The sequence below is a fragment of the Notolepis coatsorum genome (genome assembly GCF_963971535.1).
Source record: "Notolepis coatsorum genome assembly, chromosome: 2".
NCBI classification, from domain to species: domain Eukaryota; kingdom Metazoa; phylum Chordata; class Actinopteri; order Aulopiformes; family Paralepididae; genus Notolepis; species Notolepis coatsorum.
In genome coordinates this window covers 79,818,259-79,840,781 of record NC_140166.1, presented here as the reverse complement: position 1 = coordinate 79,840,781, position 22,523 = coordinate 79,818,259, and the positions used below count along the sequence as shown (strand labels likewise).

The 22,523-nt window shown below is 44.6% G+C and overlaps 2 protein-coding genes across 3 annotated transcripts in view; one reads left to right on the top strand and one right to left on the bottom strand.

The window, feature by feature from the left end:
- kif18a (kinesin family member 18A) overlaps nucleotides 1-20,087 on the bottom strand; it is a 162,416-nt gene extending 142,329 nt beyond the window's left edge. Inside the window, exons 1-2 of the mRNA XM_084308238.1 lie at nucleotides 19,991-20,087; nucleotides 71-418 (exon numbers count right to left, since the gene is read on the bottom strand). Coding sequence (XP_084164364.1) covers nucleotides 71-389 — 319 coding nt within the window. The 5' untranslated portion in view covers nucleotides 390-418; nucleotides 19,991-20,087. The remainder of the gene's footprint in view (nucleotides 1-70; nucleotides 419-19,990) is intronic.
- Nucleotides 20,088-20,329: 242 nt separating this feature from the next.
- Nucleotides 20,330-22,523, top strand: part of mettl15 (methyltransferase 15, mitochondrial 12S rRNA N4-cytidine) — a 218,712-nt gene continuing 216,518 nt past the window's right edge. For both annotated transcript variants that reach the window (XM_084308949.1, XM_084308950.1), the window contains exon 1: nucleotides 20,330-20,427. The gene's annotated coding sequence lies outside the window, so the exon portion shown is untranslated. The remainder of the gene's footprint in view (nucleotides 20,428-22,523) is intronic.

Here is a 22,523-nt window from a genome sequence, read left to right as displayed (position 1 = left end):
GTATCGATACTCGCCCAGCAAAGTATCGCAATACTATACTGTATCAATATTTTCCCCCACCACTATTTACCTGCGCAGTTGAATCCATTCAGGACTCCGTCCAGCACCCCTTTAGTGGTGTTCTCAAAGAGGTCCACCTGAGTGGAGTCCTCTCCGAACACATTGTCGAAGACAAACGTGACGTCTTTATTGGGCCTCCTGTTTATGTTCCTGTTCCGCACCCTCTGCCCCCCGAACGACGACGAGACGACCTCCTCCTTGGGGTCGAAGATGAGCATGTGGTTGTCGACGACCTGCACCACCTTCCGGAAGCCCTCGCCCTTCTCGTTGTCGCCCGTCGGCCTCACTCGCACGACCACCTTGACGTGGCTGCACACCTCGCTCGCCATGATGGCACCACTTCCACGACTTCGTGTCACTGAGTGAGTGAGAGAGTGAGAGAGAGAAAAAACACAAATAAATGGATTAGGTGGATTTTTTGCTTTGCAAATATGAATATAAAGGAAATCCTATCATGAGGGGTGTCTAAAATATGTGTATTTTTTGTGGGGAATCAAAATATGGGCTTATTTTTCAGATAGGATAACTCTAACCTACATCATTTTGGATTTCAAAATGGCAGATTTTACCATTTGTAACCCCTTGGCCATACACGGGTGCCAGAATGAATCTGAAGGAAATCCTATCATGGAACTTTGGAAGGTGTCTAAATTATGTGTTTAACTCATTCTGCGACAATGACGAAAAAAGTCTGGTTATCTCGCCGGTGGTTGAGTGCCAATCACGAGAAAAGTCGGGTTTTAATCGTTATTTCTTTTATTCGCTATATCCATTCATTTTTCATCCATCCAGCCTGATGTCATCATTGGGAAAAGGCCAATACCACCGCCTAACGGCCGGTATTGCACATCATTGGAATCCCTCTCGCTTGGGCTGTACGCTGATCTAAGAAGTCTGGTCCAGGTTTTCCTTCTCGGGCATGACTAACGTTATAACTAGAGGTGGGCATAGATAATTTTTTTTAATCTAGATTAATCTATCTGCAATCCTGGATTTAATCTAGATTAATCTAGATTAAAATGGCTCAAAAAAAATCTGCATATGCAATTCAGAATATGTGTGTTCTACCCAAATAATGACCAGAAGTAAGTCCTTACTCTTTCTTTCCTCCTTACGTTTCTCAGGCCAGGTTGCCCATTACACCATGAGCCCATCTCCCGTTTCCAAAATGCATTACAGACTGTTTGAAAAAGCTGTTTTGCTATGATAATTGGTAATGAAATATCAAAATAATGTTCAATAAGATGTACTTGTGTTTAATAAATTGTTTTATTCAGAAGTTAACACAAATAAATAATATTACCAGTACAGAACAGTACAGTATCTAGTACACTCTCAGGAGCAAAACAGAAAGAAGCATTTCAAACTTGAACTATGTGACATGGCTTGACTCAATCAGTCCAATCTCTATTTCTCCTTCTTCCACCAGTCACTCAGGCAGAGCAGCTTGTTTTATGTAGCGGTGTCTACTTATAGTGCCTATAATATTTTCCCCGTTGGGTGCCAGACAGGGCCAAACCCTGCCAAATGAAAATCAAATTACCTTTTTAATTGGTTAATTATGCCTATAGCTCCGGCATAAGACTGTACCACATAAAGGTAGACAAATAATTTAATTAATAGTAGGCCTAGACTACTGAGCAAGCTAAATCATAGGTTAGTTTGCTAAAATGTAACAATCAATTACCTTTTCATAAATTCAAAAACCACTCAAGAGTCATGCTCAATTCCAAATCAAAATGTCCATGTATTGGATTCAATTCAAATCATAAGCAAACATTTCATAAAACAAACAATTCATTTTCAGTCCAGCATGTGTGTTAAACTCCCATAAACCAGTCAGGTCACTCAATTCAGTTCAGTCCGTGGGGCAGCGGTGGCCTAAAGTAGGGCTGGGCGATAAAACGATAACGATAACTATCGCGATAAATTATTTCCTCGAAATAAACATGAAACGTGAAAGTTTAGATATCGATTTTCCAAGCTTGGATATGAGCACACGCACTAACAACCAATCAGTGAAGGAGATGGCCGAGAGCGAAGGAGACCCGGAAGGAGACCCAGAGGTAGGACTCACTCAACAACAAGGCTTGCTAGGCTAATTAGCTTGCACGGCGCTGTTTTATATATTTACGTGCCGAGTATGTGTGTGGCGTGAATTCTGAGGCCACGTTTATAGTAGTGTGGGGTATACAGTGGAGCGTCGTTTCAATATATTGTGGCGGAAGAGAGTATTTTAGTGTCATATTTATTACATTGTCATGAGATACTCCGCTTGTCGGCTAACTGCTAACGTGCGCGGACTGATGACGACATCAACTCGACTCGAGACATTCGCTTAGAAACAACAGGCTGGCTAGGATAACTAGCTTGCACGGCGCTGTTTTATATATTTACGTGCCGAGTATGTGTGTGGCGTGAATTCTGAGGCCACGTTTATAGTAGTGTGGGGTATACAGTGGACGTCGTTTCAATATATTGTGGCGGAAGAGAGTATTTTAGTGTCATATTTATCACATTGTCATGAGATACTCCGCTTGTCGGCTAACTGCTAACGTGCGCGGACTGATGACGACATCAACTCGACTCGAGACATTCGCAGCAGCATAAGAAGTTAATTAAATTTGACAGACATTATATCGACGATAATTATCGATATCGAATTATATGAAAATAATTTTATAATTTTATCGCGATACCGTTTTTGGTCATATCGCCCAGCCCTAGCCTAAAGGTTAGAGAAGCAGGTTTGTGACCGGAAGGTTGCCGGTTCGATCCCCGGGACCGGCAGGAACACCAACCGCTGAAGTGCCCTTGAGCAAGGCACTTAACCCGTTGCTCAGTGGCCAATAGACCACTACACTTCCGCGTTACATTGAAATCGGGGAGGAGATTGCGGGGGGGGGGGGGGGGGGGGGGGGGCAAATGAATGAATGTGGATGAGAGCCTTGACATTAAGTGATTGCAGATACGGCTGTGGGGGTGCTAGAGTAGAGACATGATCGAATAGACTTGTACGCACCTGAATCTCCTGAACACGGCGCAAGACATTCCTAAATCGATCAGAACTAAATTGGCAGCGAAAAAGACCGTTTTTAAGCATCGATTCCCCATGCACATGCGCAGATTGGCCACGGAGTGACGCAACGCACATCCACCCTGGAATGTTCCATTAGAGGGGGTGTTGTGTTGTGAGAATGATAAGATAGAATTAGATATACAGTAAAAGGAATAAGTACAAATATACAGAAGTCTACAGTAAGTGTAATATCACACAGTGTTGTGCATTTATAATCAGTAGCTTAGGCTACATAGTAGGCTAATGACAGCCTATTCTAGTCTAGCAGGTGGGATTAATAGTGCAATAACTTGCTTTTTCACCAAACTTCACTTAAAACAAATAAAGGTGCCTCTTGATCATCAAACAAGAATGAATTGCCCTATTGAGATTAATAAAGTGCAAATCTAACTTTCACCAAACATCACTTTTTGTAAAATAAAAGGTGACTAAAAAAATAATAATAATAATAATTTTTATCGATTTAATTTTTTCAAAATCGTCCTAAATCATTCATTCGAATTAATCGATTAATCGCCCAGCCCTAGATTGGGGACACTGGGAGCACCGTGGATTCATGTGTTTTGGTCGATAAACGTTGGACAGACAACTGCAATCAATATTTGGAATGGCGATCAGGAATTGGATTATTCTTTTTGCAGTACATCAGATGTGAGGTAAGGACTCTATGTTACCAATCTTGGGTTAATGTTTTTTCGTAACGATCACAACTTGTCTGTGTGTGTGTGTGTGTGCGTGCCGTTGGCGCCGACCAAAGCACGGAGCATGATGAAACATACAGATAATCTAGCGTTTATTTCAGAATGATTCATAAATCAAGCGACAAATGGCACGATTTCTAAGGAAATGCATTGAAGGGATTCGATAGGATCACTCTAAAACTATACTCATATTCACCACGGTATAAAACGGAAATGTCTGTATGGATCTGGTTTTTGCATGTTGACCGGAAGAAACTCACTGACAATCGACGTGTTTATTAGATCCATAGCTATAATATTTAATATAGTTTTAGCACTCGCAAACACCGGCATTATCCCCATTGAACAGAGTGCTGGACTTCTTACCACACGGTAAACAGCGACCTCTAGGCGCTGAATGAGTTAATGGGGAATTCAAATATGAGTTCATTTTGGGGATAGGATAACTCTAACCTACATCATTTTGTATTTCTAAATTGCCAAATGTACCCATTCAAATCCCTTTAGAAGATTTTTAAAGATATGGGAAATCTTTATAATGACAAAGCCATCAATTGATTAACAAGTGAACTGCATATACCGGTAACTGGATACAACTCCAAAGATCAATAATAATACTAACAATAATAAATTCTATTTGTAATGCTCACAAAAATCTAAGTGCTAAATCTCCATCTCCTGACTTCTTGAACTTTGCCAGGTTTCAATGTCTTGCTTGGACTATGGCCAAGGGGTTACAAATGGTATAATCTACCATTTTGAAATCTAAAATTATGTAAATTAGAGTTATCCTATCCAAAAAATCCCATATTTGGATTCCCCACAAAAAAACATATTTTTAGACACCCCTCTCGATTGATTTTCCACGCTCTCTCTCAAAACGGATCCTCCAATCACAACTGTCGGACGTTTGTCCAAGCCGAGGGAAGCGACGGTTGTGATTGGAGGGTCTCGAAAAGAGATAGGTCCATTGTTGCATCGGTGGCATTCTGGGGTGTGTGTACCGTGTGTACAAGGGTTGAGAGCTCAATCTAGGGCTGGGCGATATAACGATAAATATCGATAGAGAAATATGATAACATTATCAATTTTATCATATCGTTATCGCGATATGATTTTTTGCCATATCGCCCAGCCCTAGCTCAATCCAAATAGGCTTTTTAAATACCAGACGAGATGTTCCGATACCATTTTTTCCTTTCCGATCCGATTCCGATACCTAAGCTTTGGGATGCTCTGTTGTGATTTTTGCACAATAAATATTCAACATTCTCTTTTGAGACTCCGCCTCAGACTCTTGGCACTAAAAGCGAAACATTGTCACCGATATGGCTGTCCGCAACATGTCATTAATTGTGTACGTGAGGTGGTTCAGTGACGACGCTAATGTGAGCTAGGTTAGCTAGCATGGGCTACCGGCAGATGGAAAGACTAACGTTACTGGTGAAAATGTGATTTACGTTGGAATACTCCTTTGCCAACATGCTGTACTTTGCTTGCAGGTCTGCAGCCATTATTGCTAGATTATGAATAGCCCCAACTTTAGCCAAGGTAACGTTATGGCTAAACCTTTAACGTTAGTTAACGCTAGCTTTCGGTTAGCTGTTCAATGCTATTAATAACGCAACCAAGCGAATCCATCACAGCTCCCCGTCAACACCCCTCTCTCGGGAAGATGGCATTTAAGAAAGTATCTGCTGTTAAAATGACACAAACATTCGTTTTGTGGCATTAACGTTATATAGTTAGTGTTACACGTTCAATAACATCAGCATATTATTTACCCGAAGATAGCAAGTAAGCAAGGCATTACTCCGTTCATAGCTCAGTTCCATTCCGTTGCTCATTCCGTACCAAACTACCCATTCTGCAATCTGTTAATAAAGTTTTCAACCAGACAAATGTATAGAAAGGCTTTGTTTTATTATAACATTTGTTGCAGTAAAATCATTGTGTCTCGTTTGGTCATCTTGTGGAGCGCTGGTCGGCGGGCAGCTAACGTATTAGCTTGTTGTGGTTCTCGCAAGCAGATCAATGGCGGCATGCCCGGAAGTAGAAAATGAATAAACGCTTGCCGATTGTAAGAACAGCAGGAGGTGGGTGCTAGCGGTAGGGATGGGTACCTTTCACATTTGAACCGATACCGGTACCTGTGAATCGATACCGGTACCCAACGGTACCTTTTTTCGGTACTTTAGTCTCAAGAAATTTAATTTACCTACCTCAGTCTAAAAAAAATCCAAACTTCAAATAACTACAATTTCGACAGTTTTTGGCTTGTCATTGCTCCGACTGCTTTGTTGTTGAATCAAGTCAAATCCTAGGTAAGCATATATTGTGCGTGTGAACGTTGACATGAAAAAAAAAAAATTAAAAAAAAAAAATTAATAAAAAGAAAAAAAAAAAAATTATTTTTTTTCCGGTTTCTCACTTGATTCGATACTCGGTAGTACCGACGTGTTTCGGTTCGGTACCTCAAAAGTACCGAATTCGGTACCCATCCCTAGCTAGCTAGCGTAATTGGCCGAATCGACTGTCAATCAAAATGGTTCTATTGCATTGGTTGAGAGCGCTGGTTGAGAGAATAGTATCCATCTGCAGGCCGCCAGACGATACTGGGAGAGGGATAGTGCTACATGGCATGGTGGAATTAATACCATAAACATATTTCTTGATGTTTCCTTTTTTTAAGTAAGTAAAGAGGCCTACAAATACAAACATACACTGTACATACAAATATACAGTAGTTTCATTAAAAAAAATGACAAAAAAATATTAAAAAATAATTACAAATACTTATTTTTTGCCACAAGTATCGGTATCGGCCGATTGTGTTAGTTGAACAACCGGTATCGGTATCGGTGGCCAATTTTCATATCGGTGCATCCCTAGAATCTATGTTACCAGTCTTAGGATAATCAGACCCGTTTTCACGGAGATATAAGCTTTTATGTGATATGGCTGTTTGACTCTAAGAGCAATCAGGAACTGAGAGAATAGATTTTCAGCGCACGCACACATATACTATCGATAATCTAGCGTTTATTTGAAAACGATTCATAAATAGGCCGACAAATGACAACGTTCTAGAATATTACAGTACGGGGCGATTCTAGAATATTACAGTACGGGGCGATTATCATGGAATCCTCTTTTTTCTCCGTGAAAACGAGGGGTTTTCTAAATGCTATGAAACGGAAATGAACCGATAAAAAAACAATCTGCTTCGACAATGTTGACTGGAAATAGGTCTTTGATAATGTGACGGGCAGATTAGACACATAGCCATAATTTAAAACATAGATTAGGCGATATCAACGTTAACGTATTAAAGAAACTTGAAACTTGAAACATTGGAGTGGATGTGGGCATTCAAGCACTATATGAGCACCCCCTGCTGGGCATTCAAAGTGTTAATCACAGTAACGTTGGCGAGCTAGCTAAATTATATAAAAACTAACTAGATAGTTGATATAAGTTGATATATGAACTGGATAGATCTCCCTTTCTGTGTGTGTGTATGTGCGCACGTCCCAACTCTGGTCTTTGGAAAGTTTGATATTTACTGAGGATGGCCAGATAATGTTGATATTTAAACTTTACTGCACTATGACGACACTGTTGACACCACGTATCCGTGACACGCGCGCCCCGCGACAACACTAGTAGTTTTGGGGGGCCTGCCACCCCCCCTGAAAAAAATGCTAGGGGAAACACTGAATTAACTGAACTAAAAAACCCTGTCTGTCCACCACACACACCAGCTCTCACACCCTAGTACGGTACGTCGGTACCCTACAATTACAACTCTCTCTACCTCATATATACTGGATTAACAATAGTTGAGGCTCTTACAAAGACTGTATAAACTCTGTACAGCTAATATATTCTCTCCAGCCCTGCAAATACTCTGTATTCTATTTATTATGCTCCTACTACCGTATATTCTGTACATCACTGACATTTCTGATTAAATTTTTGACTAGTATTCACCCCCACTCCATTTACACAATACCTCTATCATATGTTTGTATATATTTCCACTTGTTTACATAAAAAAAATAAAGCACCAAGCCAAATGTCTGTACGTGAACCTACTTTGCAATATAAATTATTCAGATTTTAGTCAATTTGATTGGTCAACGAACGTGTCCTCTGAATGACAGGCCACACTGTTTCAAATCTAGGCAAATCACACATCACTCTCTGGAATCAAGACGTCCTGTCAATTTGGTTTACTCCTAGTCTAGGCCTGAGGCACATTGGCTCAATCACATCCTCCTTGTATCATATCTATGGCTGTTTGGTTTCATAAAGAAAATGGGAAATAGTACCTTACTCAATTTAAGAATTGTTATTCTTATGGTCTAGTGTCTAGTCAATATTTGAGAATTCAGAACAACTCTGACAAAGCTGGGGAAATAAATGAGTAAAGATGATAAATGTGACTGACATAGAACCTGGAGGATTTTCTCAGTGGCCATTCCACATACACAGTATGCAATTCATTGGACTGGCAGTGGTTTCCGGTGACAAATCTTCATTAAAATAAAGATAAAGATTATGTCGCCCCTATGTGCTTTTTCATAAAATAAGTGCAAATGCCACCATCTGTTGAAAGGCAACTGCACTGACCAGTGTCCAGAGTGGGAGAGGCACTTTGGCCAACTGTGTACTAATTTGTCTCAACAGAATCTTCATTAAAGTGGACATATTATGGAATGTGGGTTCTGTCTCATTAGGGGCTCTGCTTGGCATCACTCTGCACTATCTCGCGTACGAGCACGCGCACTGAATAAATTCCACAAATGTACCTTTAATACCCGTATTAGTCTGACCACACCCCTCATCAGCTTACCTTCATAAGCAGGTGTGTGGTCACCTGCTCTCCTCCTTCTCGCTTTCACCACAAGGAAGTGCCTGGTAGTACCCCACTTGACGTGTTGTTAGTTGAAAAGAGTTGTGACGAGTTTACATTGTGCTTAATTTTTTCTTCTCTCACATCTGTTGTAAAGGAAAAAGTTGGGTCATAATGTATTCCGCGGAGAGTAGACCCGCTAGACCTACTCTTCACCAGCGGTTCTCCATTCCCGCCTCCGTCGTGCGCCTTGGTGCTGGGCTGTTGCCACTTTCGTGGTTGCCGACCCAGCCCAGGAGGCAGCCGGTGGATAGTTTGCCTCACCGAAGAGCCGAGGAGTCGGTGCCGTCGCTCCGGCGATGGCCTGATCTCGACTCTGGTTCCGGGGAATCGCCCGTTGGTGAACAGGGGGTTGTCTTGGAGCCAGAGGATTTGCGACGCAAACTTTTCGCGTCTGCACGTTCACGTCGCAAGATGGTAGCGTGCAGACGCGAACGGCCTGGGTTTGGGGAACTGCTGGAGACCAGCGAAGATGCGTCCGGCTCTGGATTTCCAATGGAAACTGAGGACTTCATGGAAGAGGCGGACGGGTTTTTGTATGATGGCCCCGTGGAGGAGAGTATCCCTCCTCGGGAGACCCCAGAGGGGGGGGAAATGGCTCCATGGGGCTCCCTGTTCGAGGATGTCGAGGAACCACCTTGGCCTCATCAGCAGGATGCCCTATTGTCGGCCACATCAGACTGTGGCTCCTTGCCCAGTCGCAGCCTGCTGCATGTGAGGGATGCGGGGTCGGTGGAGGAGGGTCCGCAGGGGGAACTGCGGGCTTTGTTTCCCGAACTCATGGCGGTAGCCGCCGCCGCAAACGCCGTGCCGCTGCCATTGCCTGCACCTGTCCCTGATGACCTCATAGGTCATCCCTGGCAGCGTCCCCCAGTGAGAGGGGTGGACGTTGTCTACCCATTTTTCCCATCGATGGGGGCCTATGTTCGTCGGGGTCAGGCGGTGTCCAACATCATGGGACTAACTCCCGCCTACGTACCAGTTACGCGGGTGTCGGGGTTAGTCAAAGGTATGGGGGAGGGCGTGCCTCGGCTTGACAGTCCGATGGCCGCGCTCCTCTGTCCGGATATGGTGTGGGAACCCCTATGCAAGCCGGTCCTCCAGGGGAAATCGGCTAGGCGATTGGCTTATTGGGGTGACCAGTCATTCATCGCTGGTACACAATCGCTGGCTGCGGCGTCTAACATCGCCCACCTGGCTAGATTTGTATCGGGGATAATGACGGGCGGCACGGATCTGAACGAGGTGAAATGCGATCAGATCACCCAGGCTGCGGGAGCTGTCCTGCACCTTTCCCAGGTGCTGGCCATAGCCATGGGGAAAGTGCGCCCCCTGGCCACCCTGGGCCAGCGTCATCTTTGGCTGGAGCAGGCCCGTGTGCCAGAGAAGAAGAGAGCTCCTCTTCTGACGGCCGCCCTCTCCGACGCTGGCCTATTCGGGAAGGCCCTGCGGTTGATGACCTCAACATGCAGAGAGATGGCAGAGGAGAGGTCCATTCTCCAACCCCATTTTCCGCCTCCCGTCCTTGCCGGTGGAGTCAGAAGGCTTCCGCGACGTCGAGCTGTCTCCGTCGCCGCTACCACTGCCTCCGCCGCCGCTGCTGGCCCTGCCAAGAGGGCCAGGGGACGAAACGGCGCTTCTGCCACCGCCGGCCCATCCACGACCGGAGGAGACGGTAGGGAACGTCGTGTCCAGCAGACAGTAACCTACCGTCCCTCCGGGGCTCCTCGGGGTGGCAAGACTCGAGCGGCGCGAGGTGGCAGACGCCGTTGAGTGACTTTTCCCCTCTGTGTCCCCTCTCCTCTACACCCTCCCCGGCCCCTCTATGATTTTGTGCCTTAGAACACTTTATAGTTCCCCGATATAAGGGGGACTGTGTTTTGGCCGAACAAACTGTGTGTTTCTTCAACAATTCATATGGTGGGGTTGTGTATATATGAATCTGCCCTTTTACGTTGTGTGATGAGTCGTGTTGTGTTACGAGGTTAAGCAAGGTCTGCAACGTACACTCAGTAATAGGTTCTATTAGCTTGATGCTCCACATGCAGGTAGAAACTGGTGTTATTCCATTGCTTGAACTAAGTATATGTGTCTCACAATGCTGTGTTGTTTAGTTGCAGTAATACTCGTACACACACATTTCACGGCCTAGCCGTTTACTCTCGATCAGAGTTTTTTACTATGTACGACATAGTCAACGGGTGTAGGATTCACACACAGGCGACTTGTGTTTTGTTGTAAAATCCTGTTCACATTTTTGTGGGTAGCGGGCATTGTATTAGCTTATGCTATGCATTGCATTCTACCGGAGGTTTTCAAGATGGCTACGGTTGTTTTTCTGTGTGTAGGGTATGAAGGGTGTGTTTTTTGGAGGGGGTGTCGAATAAACCCCTCCTTTTCCCACTTGATTGGATTTTTGATCTCTTCTGCTGAGCCAGTCAGGGCCGAGCCGGTGGGACGTCTTGGCGGGGGGGGGGGGGGGGGGGTTATTCTACCGACTCCTATTACAAGACAGGAGCCGGCAGGTTTCCCCGCCCGTTGTAGCGGTGTTGCTATGGCGACGCCTTCCATGAGTTGAGGTGTCTTAAAGGTGTCGAGTTAGGGCGTAGGGCTCACAGTTCTGCTGCGCCCGATTTATGTGTAAACTTGAGTCGGTTGGTCACGTGACTCACAGTTGGCATATCTTTTTCATGACTATGAACTCATGTGGGAAGGTGTTTCTGGGAGGGTCTGGTCTTACACTCTGATCAGGGGAGGAAACTAACTTTTTGGCTTACCAGCCAACTGGCGAGTATCTGATTTTTTTTACCAGCCAAACAGATTTTTTACCAGACAAAAAAAATCGCTAATTGTGATAATTACTTCTTTGTATGTCAAGCCGCGTCAATGTTGTGTATGCATCTGGGTAGGCACACTGTGCCTTTAAGACAGCACGGTGGTCTTACGACAGTGCTGTGAAGTACCGTCAAGTGTTGTGGTAACGTCAGTTGGGTTGGTGTGCTGTTGTGCACAGTGCACTGGTTGAGCTAGCCCCTTTCGTGACTGCGATGTGCAAGCCAGGGGCTTTTGAGCATGAAATAAAATGTCTAACCTTACGTCGTAGTCCAGCTAGCAAGCAGCTATAGCTAAAACGCTAACTAGAAGCTAACCACTGTATACAGTTCCAGTAGACTAACATTACACCTCTGTGATTTAAATGTGTCCTTAGTAACTTATACTCGAGGGTTGTTGTACTAGGGTTGGATGCAGTTCCCCGTTGGTCAGTCTGTCTGTTTTCCATCTTCTGCTGTGTTTAACGTTATCTGTTTGCGAGTGCTCCTGATGGCTAGCCTAGTACCGCGGGACTTTTATTATTATATGTCCGCGGGTTGGCCAGTACTGCGCAAACGTTTATTAAACATTATATGTCCGCGGGTGGTCTTGTGCAGTGCTCTCGTGGCACTGTCAACTAGGCCTGCCGCGATAAGCAATAAATCGATTAATTGCCGCGATAATTAAAATTAATGCAATGATTTTGACGGGCGCGATTAATTGCTATTTGCGCGTTTGTTTTAATGAGGCGGAACCAGTGCCCCTTGTCAGTCACTGTCCGTGTTGGGAGGCGGGCCGCTGGCTTTACTACAGAGCAGAGAGCACAGCACAGGATCTCCGTGGGGCAACACCACATAGCTTAACTACATTTCTCAATAGTGTTGCTCCTTTTAACCAAGTAGCGTTATTTGTAGTGTAACGTTAGCGTTTTAACGTTAGTAGCTAACGTTAAAACTAACTTAAAGTTAGTTGTTCACCAACAATCTCAACATTTGTTTTATCATTAGCTCATGTCGATCTACTAGTAGCATCAGCAAGCTAACGTTAGCTGGCCCCAGTCCACTAGCAGCATGTCGATCTACCAGCAGCATCAGCAAGCTAACATTAGCTGGCTCCAGTCCACTAGCAGCATGTCGAAGTAGTAGTAGCATCAGCAAGCTAACGTTAGCTGGCCCCAGTCCACTAGCAGCATGTCGAAGTAGTAGTAGCATCAGCAAGCTAACGTTAGCTGGCCCCAGTCCACCAGCAGCATCAGCAAGCTAGGATAATAACAACAATACTTCCGGTCCGGTCGGTGGGCTTCAAAATAAAAGTCTAAACACCGGAAAAGACGGAGCGGTGGGCTTCAAAATAAAAGTTTTGGGAAATAAATTTCTCAAAAAAAAATTCTCTAACCGGTCGCAATAATATCGCTTATCGCGATATTTTCGGGGGCAATTAATCGCCCAGCAAAATTTGTTATCGTGGCAGGCCTACTGTCAACTAAAGCGAACACTCAGAAGACGCGCACCGTTTGCCAGTGCAGTGATTGCAGAATGTTTTATTTTTTTGTATACTCGCCAGCAGGGGAGGAAACTAACTTTTTGGCTTACCAGCCAACTGGCGGGTATCCGATTTTTTTTACCAGCCAAACGTAAAAAATACTAGCATTTGGCCAGTAAAGTGGCCTAATTTCCTCCCCTGACTCTGATTAAAAAGAGTGACTGGATTAAAATCATGTGAAAACGGGTTTTTTTACTCCCAGTTGTGCAGTTGGGTCATACGGGTGATGCTTTTTCTTTATTATTATAAAGAGTTGGATGTGTCTATATGGATTGGAAATGAGGGTCCCTGATGGAAACAAGACTAACGTCTTTCTCAGGTCTGCCTCCCCTTAACCAATTGTGTGTATTGCCGTACTGGGTTGTACCCTTTCTGCAATCTGTTGGGTAAAGTTTTTTCATTCATTCATTCATGGAGTTGATTGCATCTCGCCCCTCTTGTCGTTCCCCTGGGCGTCTTGGGGATTCAATAAGGTGGTCTAAACAGCCTATTGTTGATGTGGGTATGTCTCAAAACGCACACATAGTGCTAGCTCAGGATGTTCTGTTGGACATTAGCTGACTGGCGCGCCTTGATTGCTTGGGGTTAAAACAGCGTTTTTATGAAGCAATTGGGATGGGGGTTTTTCCTCTTCCGACACCCTGTGTGGTTGTCGATGGGTTCCCGTTCATGTCAGGGGATGATAACGGAATGGGTCTGAACATATGGGGAAGGGTCTCACGCCCTGGGGGTGGGCCGCCGGGCGCGGTTCGTACCGAAACGTCTGGGTGGCGCCTTCTTTTTATGTTTTAGGATCAACACGCTTATCTGCCCCTTCTCCTGGGGTTGGCAGGTCGGCGTGGTTAGGGCACGGGACTGGTTCTGGTCGCGCTGGTCCAGATCAGTTACACTCGTTGTCCGCCGGGGATGCAGATCTGCTGTTCTGGTACCCTGAGGGACTTGGGTTTTTTTCAGGGGGAAAAAATGCTAGGTCGGTCCGGGTGTCACAGGGTTGAGCGTTATGGAACCCTTGTTGGGTACGTTGTATTCTGCACTGTCGTAATGGCTTACGGCCGTGCCAACCTATACGCGCCCGATCTTGTCGGATCTCGGCCGCTGTGCAGGTTGGTCTTGGTTGGTACTTGGTTGGGTGACCTCCTGGGAATACCGAGTGCGGGGTGCTGGGGCTGGTCTTCCATTTTTTACGCTCCTCTCTTGCGCTTGGCGAAGAGGGGCCTGTTGGGGTGGTTTTAGCCTCCTCGGGGGACCCTGTGCTCCCCGTATCACCGGGCCCGGTCCGGGTAATGTTTCGTTGACCCGTAGGCCCGGGATAACCCTGTTGGAAACCGGAACGCGGGCTGCGGCAGTGCCGCAGGTGTGTTTTGGGGTTTCTTTCCCGAGGGGTTATGGGACCAGCCATTGCATAGGGTAATGCCTGGGTGGTTGGTTCTCTGGTGTGTTGCTGCAGTGTCAACTCCCGGGTTCACCGGTTGAGGGTGCCCCTGCACGTTCATGACGTCTGCCGATCGTGTCAGCCTTCTCTGTGGAGGCTTGGTTATGCGACAACGCCAGCATACGCCCCTTCCGCCGGGGCGGCTGTGTTCAGCTGTCCTTTCTGGCGCCTGTCTCGTCCGCAGTCTCCAGGCTTGGGTTGACAGCCTGTTGCCTGGTCTTTTTTCCCGGTGCACTGCCTGCTTCCGTTGGTTAACTCTTGTGTGTTACGGCCATGCTGTCTGCCTGTTGCAGGGCCAGTGTGCCAGGCGGTGTACTGTTGGGGAGGACAGGGCCCGCTCGGCTGAGGGGCCTTTGTCCGAATACGCTGGCGATGTGGGGGGCGGGGTCACTAAGTGCCCACCTGGTGGGGTCTTGATGCTGGCATCGTGGACTTCTCCGGGCCCCCATTCCAGGGAGTCCAGTCCTTTTGGTGGGTCTGGGTCTTCCTTCGCGCTCCGCTGCTACGGCCTTGCCACGGGGTTGGGTTTGCCCTTGATCCCGTGATTCTGGGGGCAGTAACGAGGTTGTTCCCTACGTTCGTTCCCGGGTGGCATGCGGGTTGTGCGTGGGTGTAGTCGTGGGGTCAAGCCACGGTCTGCTCACCCTGTGCCAGGGTTTCCGTTAGAATTTTTTTTTGCAGGTCTGAGTGTCCGATAGATTTCAATCTACCGGACAAATGGGATAAATTCCGGTCAGAGTTTATTGAGCTTAAAAACAATTGATAGGCCTATATAAAGAATGACATCATCAAGGCATTTATAATATTTTAACTTAAAACTAGGCTACTTTTGCGTATATACAATCATTAATATATTCCAAATAAAATAAGTCCCTCGAGACTTTGTGCTGCTGCCGACTTGAGGTGTCGACTCGGTGGGCAGTCTGCCCGACCTTAATAAACAGCAGTCTGTTATAATCACATTTTTATGAGCTAACGAATTACGTTATATTGGACATTTGTATTAATTATATCAAGCGAAGAACTGAGAAATTTGGCAGAGAGAGACGGCAACATTATCGTGGGTTTGCGCCGTGATGTATATCTCCACCTCCCAACGACTTGGTGCTGCTCATAATGTCCGGTGAAAATAATTCCCTCTAAGCACAATTTGATTATTTGAATTGTATTAAAATAGGATAAAATTAAATAGCCTATGCGATGAACGAAACAATCATTACATTTGTCGTTGCTTCACCAAGCAGCCGGTCTAATAATGACATCCTGTGTCAGCGCGAGCTGGCTGCTGATATATTTACGTGAAGCATGGAGCAGGCAGAGCAGAGCAGCAGCGCCCCCACCCAACAGCTGAATTGCCAATGGCTGAATTGGAGTACTGCACCCTGCCAAGCCATGCTTCTCGCAATATCAGCAGCCAGCTCGCGCTGACAACACTGCAGGATGTCATTATTAGACCGGCTGCTTGGTGAAGCAACGACAAATGTAATGATTGTTTCGTTCATCGCATAGGCTATTTAATTTTATCCTATTTTAATACAATTCAAATAATCTAATTGTGTTTAGAGGGAATTATTTTCACCGGACATTATGACCGGAGAGATTAAATATGTCGGACTTCAACAGATTTTGCCGGTCAAATACCGGTAATTACCGGCTAACAGAAACGCTGCCCTGTGCGTTGAGTTGCTTGAGTGCCTCTTCGCGCGGTCGGGTCCGTCGCCCTCTCGGTAAACCTCTAATAGGGAGGGTGCCCTCCATTAGGGGGGGGTCGGGGGGGCTCGGCCCTCCCTGTTCTGTTGGTTGTGGGGGGCCTTCAGCGGGGTGTATTTGTCGGCCAGTGGCTCCGCTTGGCCTCCCTTTGTGCAGAGTGATGCCAAGCAGAGCCCCTAATGAGACAGAACGTTAGGTTATAACTATAACCAAGTTCTGTTAATTAGGAGTGACGCTTGGCATCCGACGGCCGCTGCAGCCCTTGACCTCACCTTGTGGTGAAAGCTTGGGAAGGAGGAGAGCAGGTGACCACACACCTGCTTATGAAGGTAAGCTGATGAGGGGTGTGGTCAGACTAATACGGGTATTAAAGGTACATTTGTGGAATTTATTCAGTGCGCGTGCACGTACGCGAGATAGTGCAGAGTGATGCCAAGCGTCACCCCTAATTAACAGAACTTGGTTATAGTTATAACCTAACGTTTTGCTTGGTGTTTGTGTGAATCCGTCAGTCTGGAATGTTATTTAGGCATAGGGATGTCACGGTATGAGATTTTGACGATATGATACCGGTACATTCTGAGTAATCATCATGGTATCTATTATCTTGTCATTTATTTTGCAACACTAATTTAGGCTAAAAGTTAATAAAATAAAGATTCTAGAGCTGAGTTTAGCTAAATAAGGCAAAAGAGACATCATAGAATACTGTAGATACCATAGCTAATATAATAATTACGGTTGATAACTGACATTTTTAATCACAGTTAAAAATTACATAGGTATTTCTTGCCATTTTGCCAGGGTTTGAAGTCTTCAGATTAACAAGCCTAAACAAGCGGTTCAGAATGACTTCTCTTTCTAGTGTCACAGGGGGGACACAAGCAATGAATAGAGGCCTTGCACGGAATGTTTGTGTACTTCTCTTTCTTCCAGTATATGGTTGCCTGTAACATGGCAACCATTGTTTTGTACACGGCAATGGAAGAGATGATGGTTGCTATGTACAAAACAACGGTTGCCATGTGGTGATTGAGAAATATACAAACAAAAACGTCTCATTACTGGATCTTGTAAACAAGTCACAGTAGAATAGTAATAACATGCTTTTCAAAGTGTTTTACCTACTCCTACCACTGCACAGATAATGAGGCATTCTCTTTTGGAAGTGGTTACAGGCAGCCATACTGGAAGAGAAGGAACTACACAAACAATCCATGCACGGCCTCTGTTAGCTTTGATTAATACATTAGCTGTGCTTTTTGGAGCCAGGAATACTGCTTGCCTATTACACTGCCCAGTTTGTAAAGGTTTTTCACTCAAGGCCAATGGTGTGGGAAAGCCAGGCAGGGGAGGAATATATATACGTGTAGAAATCGTCAGAATACAGAATTTCTAACAGTTGACAACACATGAAATTTATTAAGCAGCAGAACAAGTGACAGCTGTCAGAGGAGCTATGCTGTGCTACTGTGTTAGGATCTGACAGCTCGTAGTAACCACACATTTTATCAATGAAACCCCAAACAGGGCGTCTCCTCTAAGCCCAACCCCAACACCAACCTCCTTAAAGTGACAGCGCTCGATCAACACATCGATACAATACCATGGTGAATTATGTCTCTAATGGCTGCTTTTTTATATAGCGCTTTTATCCAAAGCAAAAGCACTTAACAATTTTGTTACTCACATACCCATTCAGTCGCACATTCACACACCGACACATAGAGCTGGGTCAGGAACTTTTGGACTGCATTTATACAGCGGCCCTTTTATCCAAAGTGCTTTACAACATTCACCAATTCACTCACACATTCACGGCAACCATGTAAGATGCCAACTGGCTCATCGGAAGCGGTTAGGGATTAAGTATCTTGCTCAATGACACTTCGACAGACCACTGGGAGGAGCTGTAATCGAACCCAGTTACACTATTATTGCTATTATTATTATCTTTCCAATGGAAAAACTCCAGGGAAATCCTGGATGAAAGCATTTCATCTTGGTTGGCACTGGCAGGTGTGGTGTGGCAGGTCACCAGCAAATGCAAGCGTGTGCCAGACAGACTACATGGCTCAGTTTGAGGAAAAGCCATTTGCAAACATTGCTGGGATTATAAAAAACATTTGTCATTTACAAATGATCATGTGCATATTGCAACGTAATCACCGGTTTGCTGACAAAAATATCTGTGATGGGATGCTATGAATACGACACAATATACTGGTATAAACAGTGCTGATTTTTAGGATTATTTGCATTCTTATTTGTGACTTTTGTTTTGTCTAATGATGTCTACCCAAATGTTTTTTGTTTACTGTGAGCGATTTGTAGTGCCAAATTTCCCTCTGGATGAATAAAGTATTTCTATTCTATACAACACCAATGTAACAATGACATCCACAAGAAAACAACAGTCACAACGCATCGACATACTGATGATAATACATATTAAAAACATAACACACAACCACATAAAATCACATCAGAAAGAAACTGGTATATCTATCTTATGGTATTCCTCTTTAAACACATTGGAAAGTTACCTATTTTATTTGAGAAAGATTACCCGGCCCGGCCGGCCGATGTTATCATTGTACAGTCTCCTCCCCACCGTATGTATATTTCTCTCCCACCCACCCCCTCCTAATGTACAGTCTCCTCCCCATCATATGTATATACTCTGTCACTACCCATTCGGCAATCTGTTAAATAAAGTTTTCATTCATTCATACATCATTGGTGACCTGTAACACCAGAACATTTACAACAAGCGGTGCATGGGTAAGGCTAAGAGAATTATCAAAGACTCCAGCCACCCAAACAACTGCCTCTTTGAACTGCTGCGGTCAGGCAGGCAATACCGGAGTCTCATGGCAAGCACAGAAAGACTCAGAAGAAGCTTCTATCCCCAGGCCATCAGGATGCTCAACGAACAATAACACTATGCAACAACCATCAAATGCACCCACAGCACACACTCACTTTAAACAAACACTGCAGCACCCACTTTACACACTTTAGAACACCTAAACACACTTTATATTTATTGGTAAAGAATTTGCACTACAACCCATTCCTCATTACTGTAAATTGTACCTAAATTGTACCTCATCCCATTTCTGCTTTGCACTATATAGTATTGTATAGTATATTGTATGGTAACTCAGTTACTTCTACTCTGCATTGAACATTGTACATATATGTACATACTGAATACTTGTGTCTACGTACGTGACTTATATTTTATACTTGCTATACTTATTTTATTTTATACTTATCTATTTTTGTCTAGCAGTCTCTGGAGCGTAACAGAAAGAAGCATTTTGTATAAAAGTATTCTGTACTTCTGTATGACAACTAATAAAGAAACTTGAACTTGAACTGTATGCCTTCCTGAAAATGCAGTGACTGACCTTTGACACTCAGGTGATGTTCACAACAAGGTGCTCATCATCTCCCACACACACACAGACTGACATGTCTGACCGTCCACAGTGACAACATGCATTTGCCACATTCGTTATGAATGTTCGTGATCATCTATGTGTTAGCGTCGATTTATTAGCATTCAACCTCGCCCCTTGAATAATGACCATGTTGAATGTAATAATGTCGTTAGCATTGGCTAACGCTAGAATGCTAGCTAGTATCATACGTTAAAAGTTAATAACCTTGGGTGGTTTCTAGATCAAATTAACTGCTTTTGTATTACTACACTGCATAATAAATCTTACCTCTTTACAAATAACAGTGTCGGTCGGTTATCCTTATGCGAAACAATACAGCTGGGCAAGATTGCAAGAACAACGCTATTAGCTCGACACAGCGGTGTTTATAGCAACGAGCGCCGCCAAGATTTTTAAAAACAAGCCGACAGATTGGATCTGAACCGACGGCCGTCATTGGACAAGGCGAGAGTGACGCAATGCAGACGCTGCTGCTGCTTCCGCGTTACATGGAGCTCGTGATCTCAAAATACCGGAAGTGTTGCTTCGCTGTACGCGGCTAGCCAATCAGAGAGCGTCTTCGCAAACATAGGCTACGGCAAAAAAATCACGCAGCTCAGCGCGCACGTCCCAGCCTACGGGAAGCGAGAGGAGGACGGACCACTTCATGCGCGCACATAACCTCTGCCGTCAAGTATTAACTGAAAGATTTGCTACAATTAAAAGTGAGTTTAATTTTACTACCGCGCCCCGTTAACGTTAATCTATTTGGCGAGTCACCAAAATGCTGGTCACTATTTGTAGAATTCCTCATAGGCATACACATGCCGGTGACGTTACTGAAGGTAACGTTAGCTAAATATAAATAAATAAATAAGCCTAACAAATGTAGAACGTTGAACACCACACATACCATACGGCATCCCCCATTATAAAACAAAGAGAATACAGTTTTTGACATGACGTTAGCCGAGTAAGAATACAAAACGCAAATCATATCTGATCGGTATAACATTGTTTACATGATGCACGTGTTCACCGGGTAAAGCTGCACACTGTGTTTAGCTATTTTCTGTTGTAGAACTCAAACTCAACTCTCCCACTTTCGTTCCCTATAATGTATCGGAGCTGCACAATATTACATTCATTCATTCATTCAAACTTTTATTTCAACTCGAAAAATCTGTTGAGGTTTTCAACGATGTTGAGTTACACTAGGATCGCTACTGTTCCTAATTTATGCAAATTGGCACACATTAAGCCAATTTATGCAAATTGGCTTAATCTACGTGTGTGTCTGACAGCTTTAAGTTTATCATGATGATATGATGATAACGCATAACATAATAAAGTTTTCAATCAATCAATCAAACGTCTCATAGCTCCCTGGCTGTCACGTGGCTGGTGACTGACAACTTTTCTGAGCCAATAGGCGCTTTGCGCGACCGTAGCAAGTTGCTTCCCAGCCGGGAGCAGCCGGCTGAGAGGTACTGTGGAGCCTCGCTCTGAAGGCTGTGCGTGGCTCGCTCCCGCGAGAGTTCCGCGCCTCGTCTCGTCAGATTTTCAGAGCAAGTCGGACAACATTTTAACTGTCATGCAACGCGCTTGGCGAGGCCGTAGTAAAACCTGCGCCGCCTATCCCATCTCGAACACGCCTAATGACATGTCGTCAGCTTGTGACTGCAACTTGTTCCTGTTTGCGGACGACTCAGCCCTGCTGGTCTCTGAGTCTCTGGTCTCTGAAAATGTGTGTGTCCCCTACCCAACCCCCCCCCCCACCTCCAATGTACAGCCCTCACCCACCCAACCCCACCCCACCCACCCAACCTCCTCCAATGTACAGTTTCTACGCCAAATGTATATACACTCTTTTTCTGGACACTTTTGTATCACAAACAGTACTGTATTTGCAAATCTGATATGTCATAAATGTATAGATGTAGCAGTACTGTCTATCTGTATGTCATGTATGTCATATATGTTATGATGAATTGAAAATGGGGGACCCTGATGTAAACAAGACGAAAGTCTTTCTCTGGTCTGCATCCCCTTAACAATTGTATGTATTGAGCTGTACTGTACTGTACCCATTCTGCAATCTGTTAATACACTTTTCAATCAATCAATCAAAGACAAGAACAAGTTACAGGTTGAAAAAACCCTCAGCTCGGAACTAGGCAAAATCTGCATATGGCTCGCTGATAACAAACTATCATTACACATGGGCAAAACAGAGTCCATTCTCTTCGGTTAAAATAACAAACTCAGCAAGACCGATGGCTTCTCAGTTACAGTGGGTGACAATATTGTCACAAGGAAAGATGAAATTACCTACCTGGGTTCCATCCTAGAGGCTAATCTCTCCTGTGACAAAATGGCATCCAATGTAATAAAAAAAGTCAACCAACAAACTCGATTCTTGTACCGGATCTCCTCTCTGGTAAACAAGAATACCCTGAAGACTCTGGCATGAGCACTCATTCAAGGGTACTACGACTATGCTTGCACCTCATGGTACCAAAGCACCTCAAAGGCGCTAAAAACAAAATTACAAACTGGTCAGACTACTGCTTGACCTTACTCCTAGTACAGCAACTTGCAATGGGCCTGGTCTACAAGATTACACTACACGACCAAGGTACCCATGTACATGTCAAAATACTTCCCAAAGGTCAGTGAATACCACGATCACAACACCAGAGGGAGCTCCACAAATCATGTCAAACCCAGATTCGGCTCAAACAAGGGACTAAACACGTTTAGCAATTATGCCACATCAATGTGGAACGCCCTACCCAAAGCTGTAAAGGAATGTGAATCA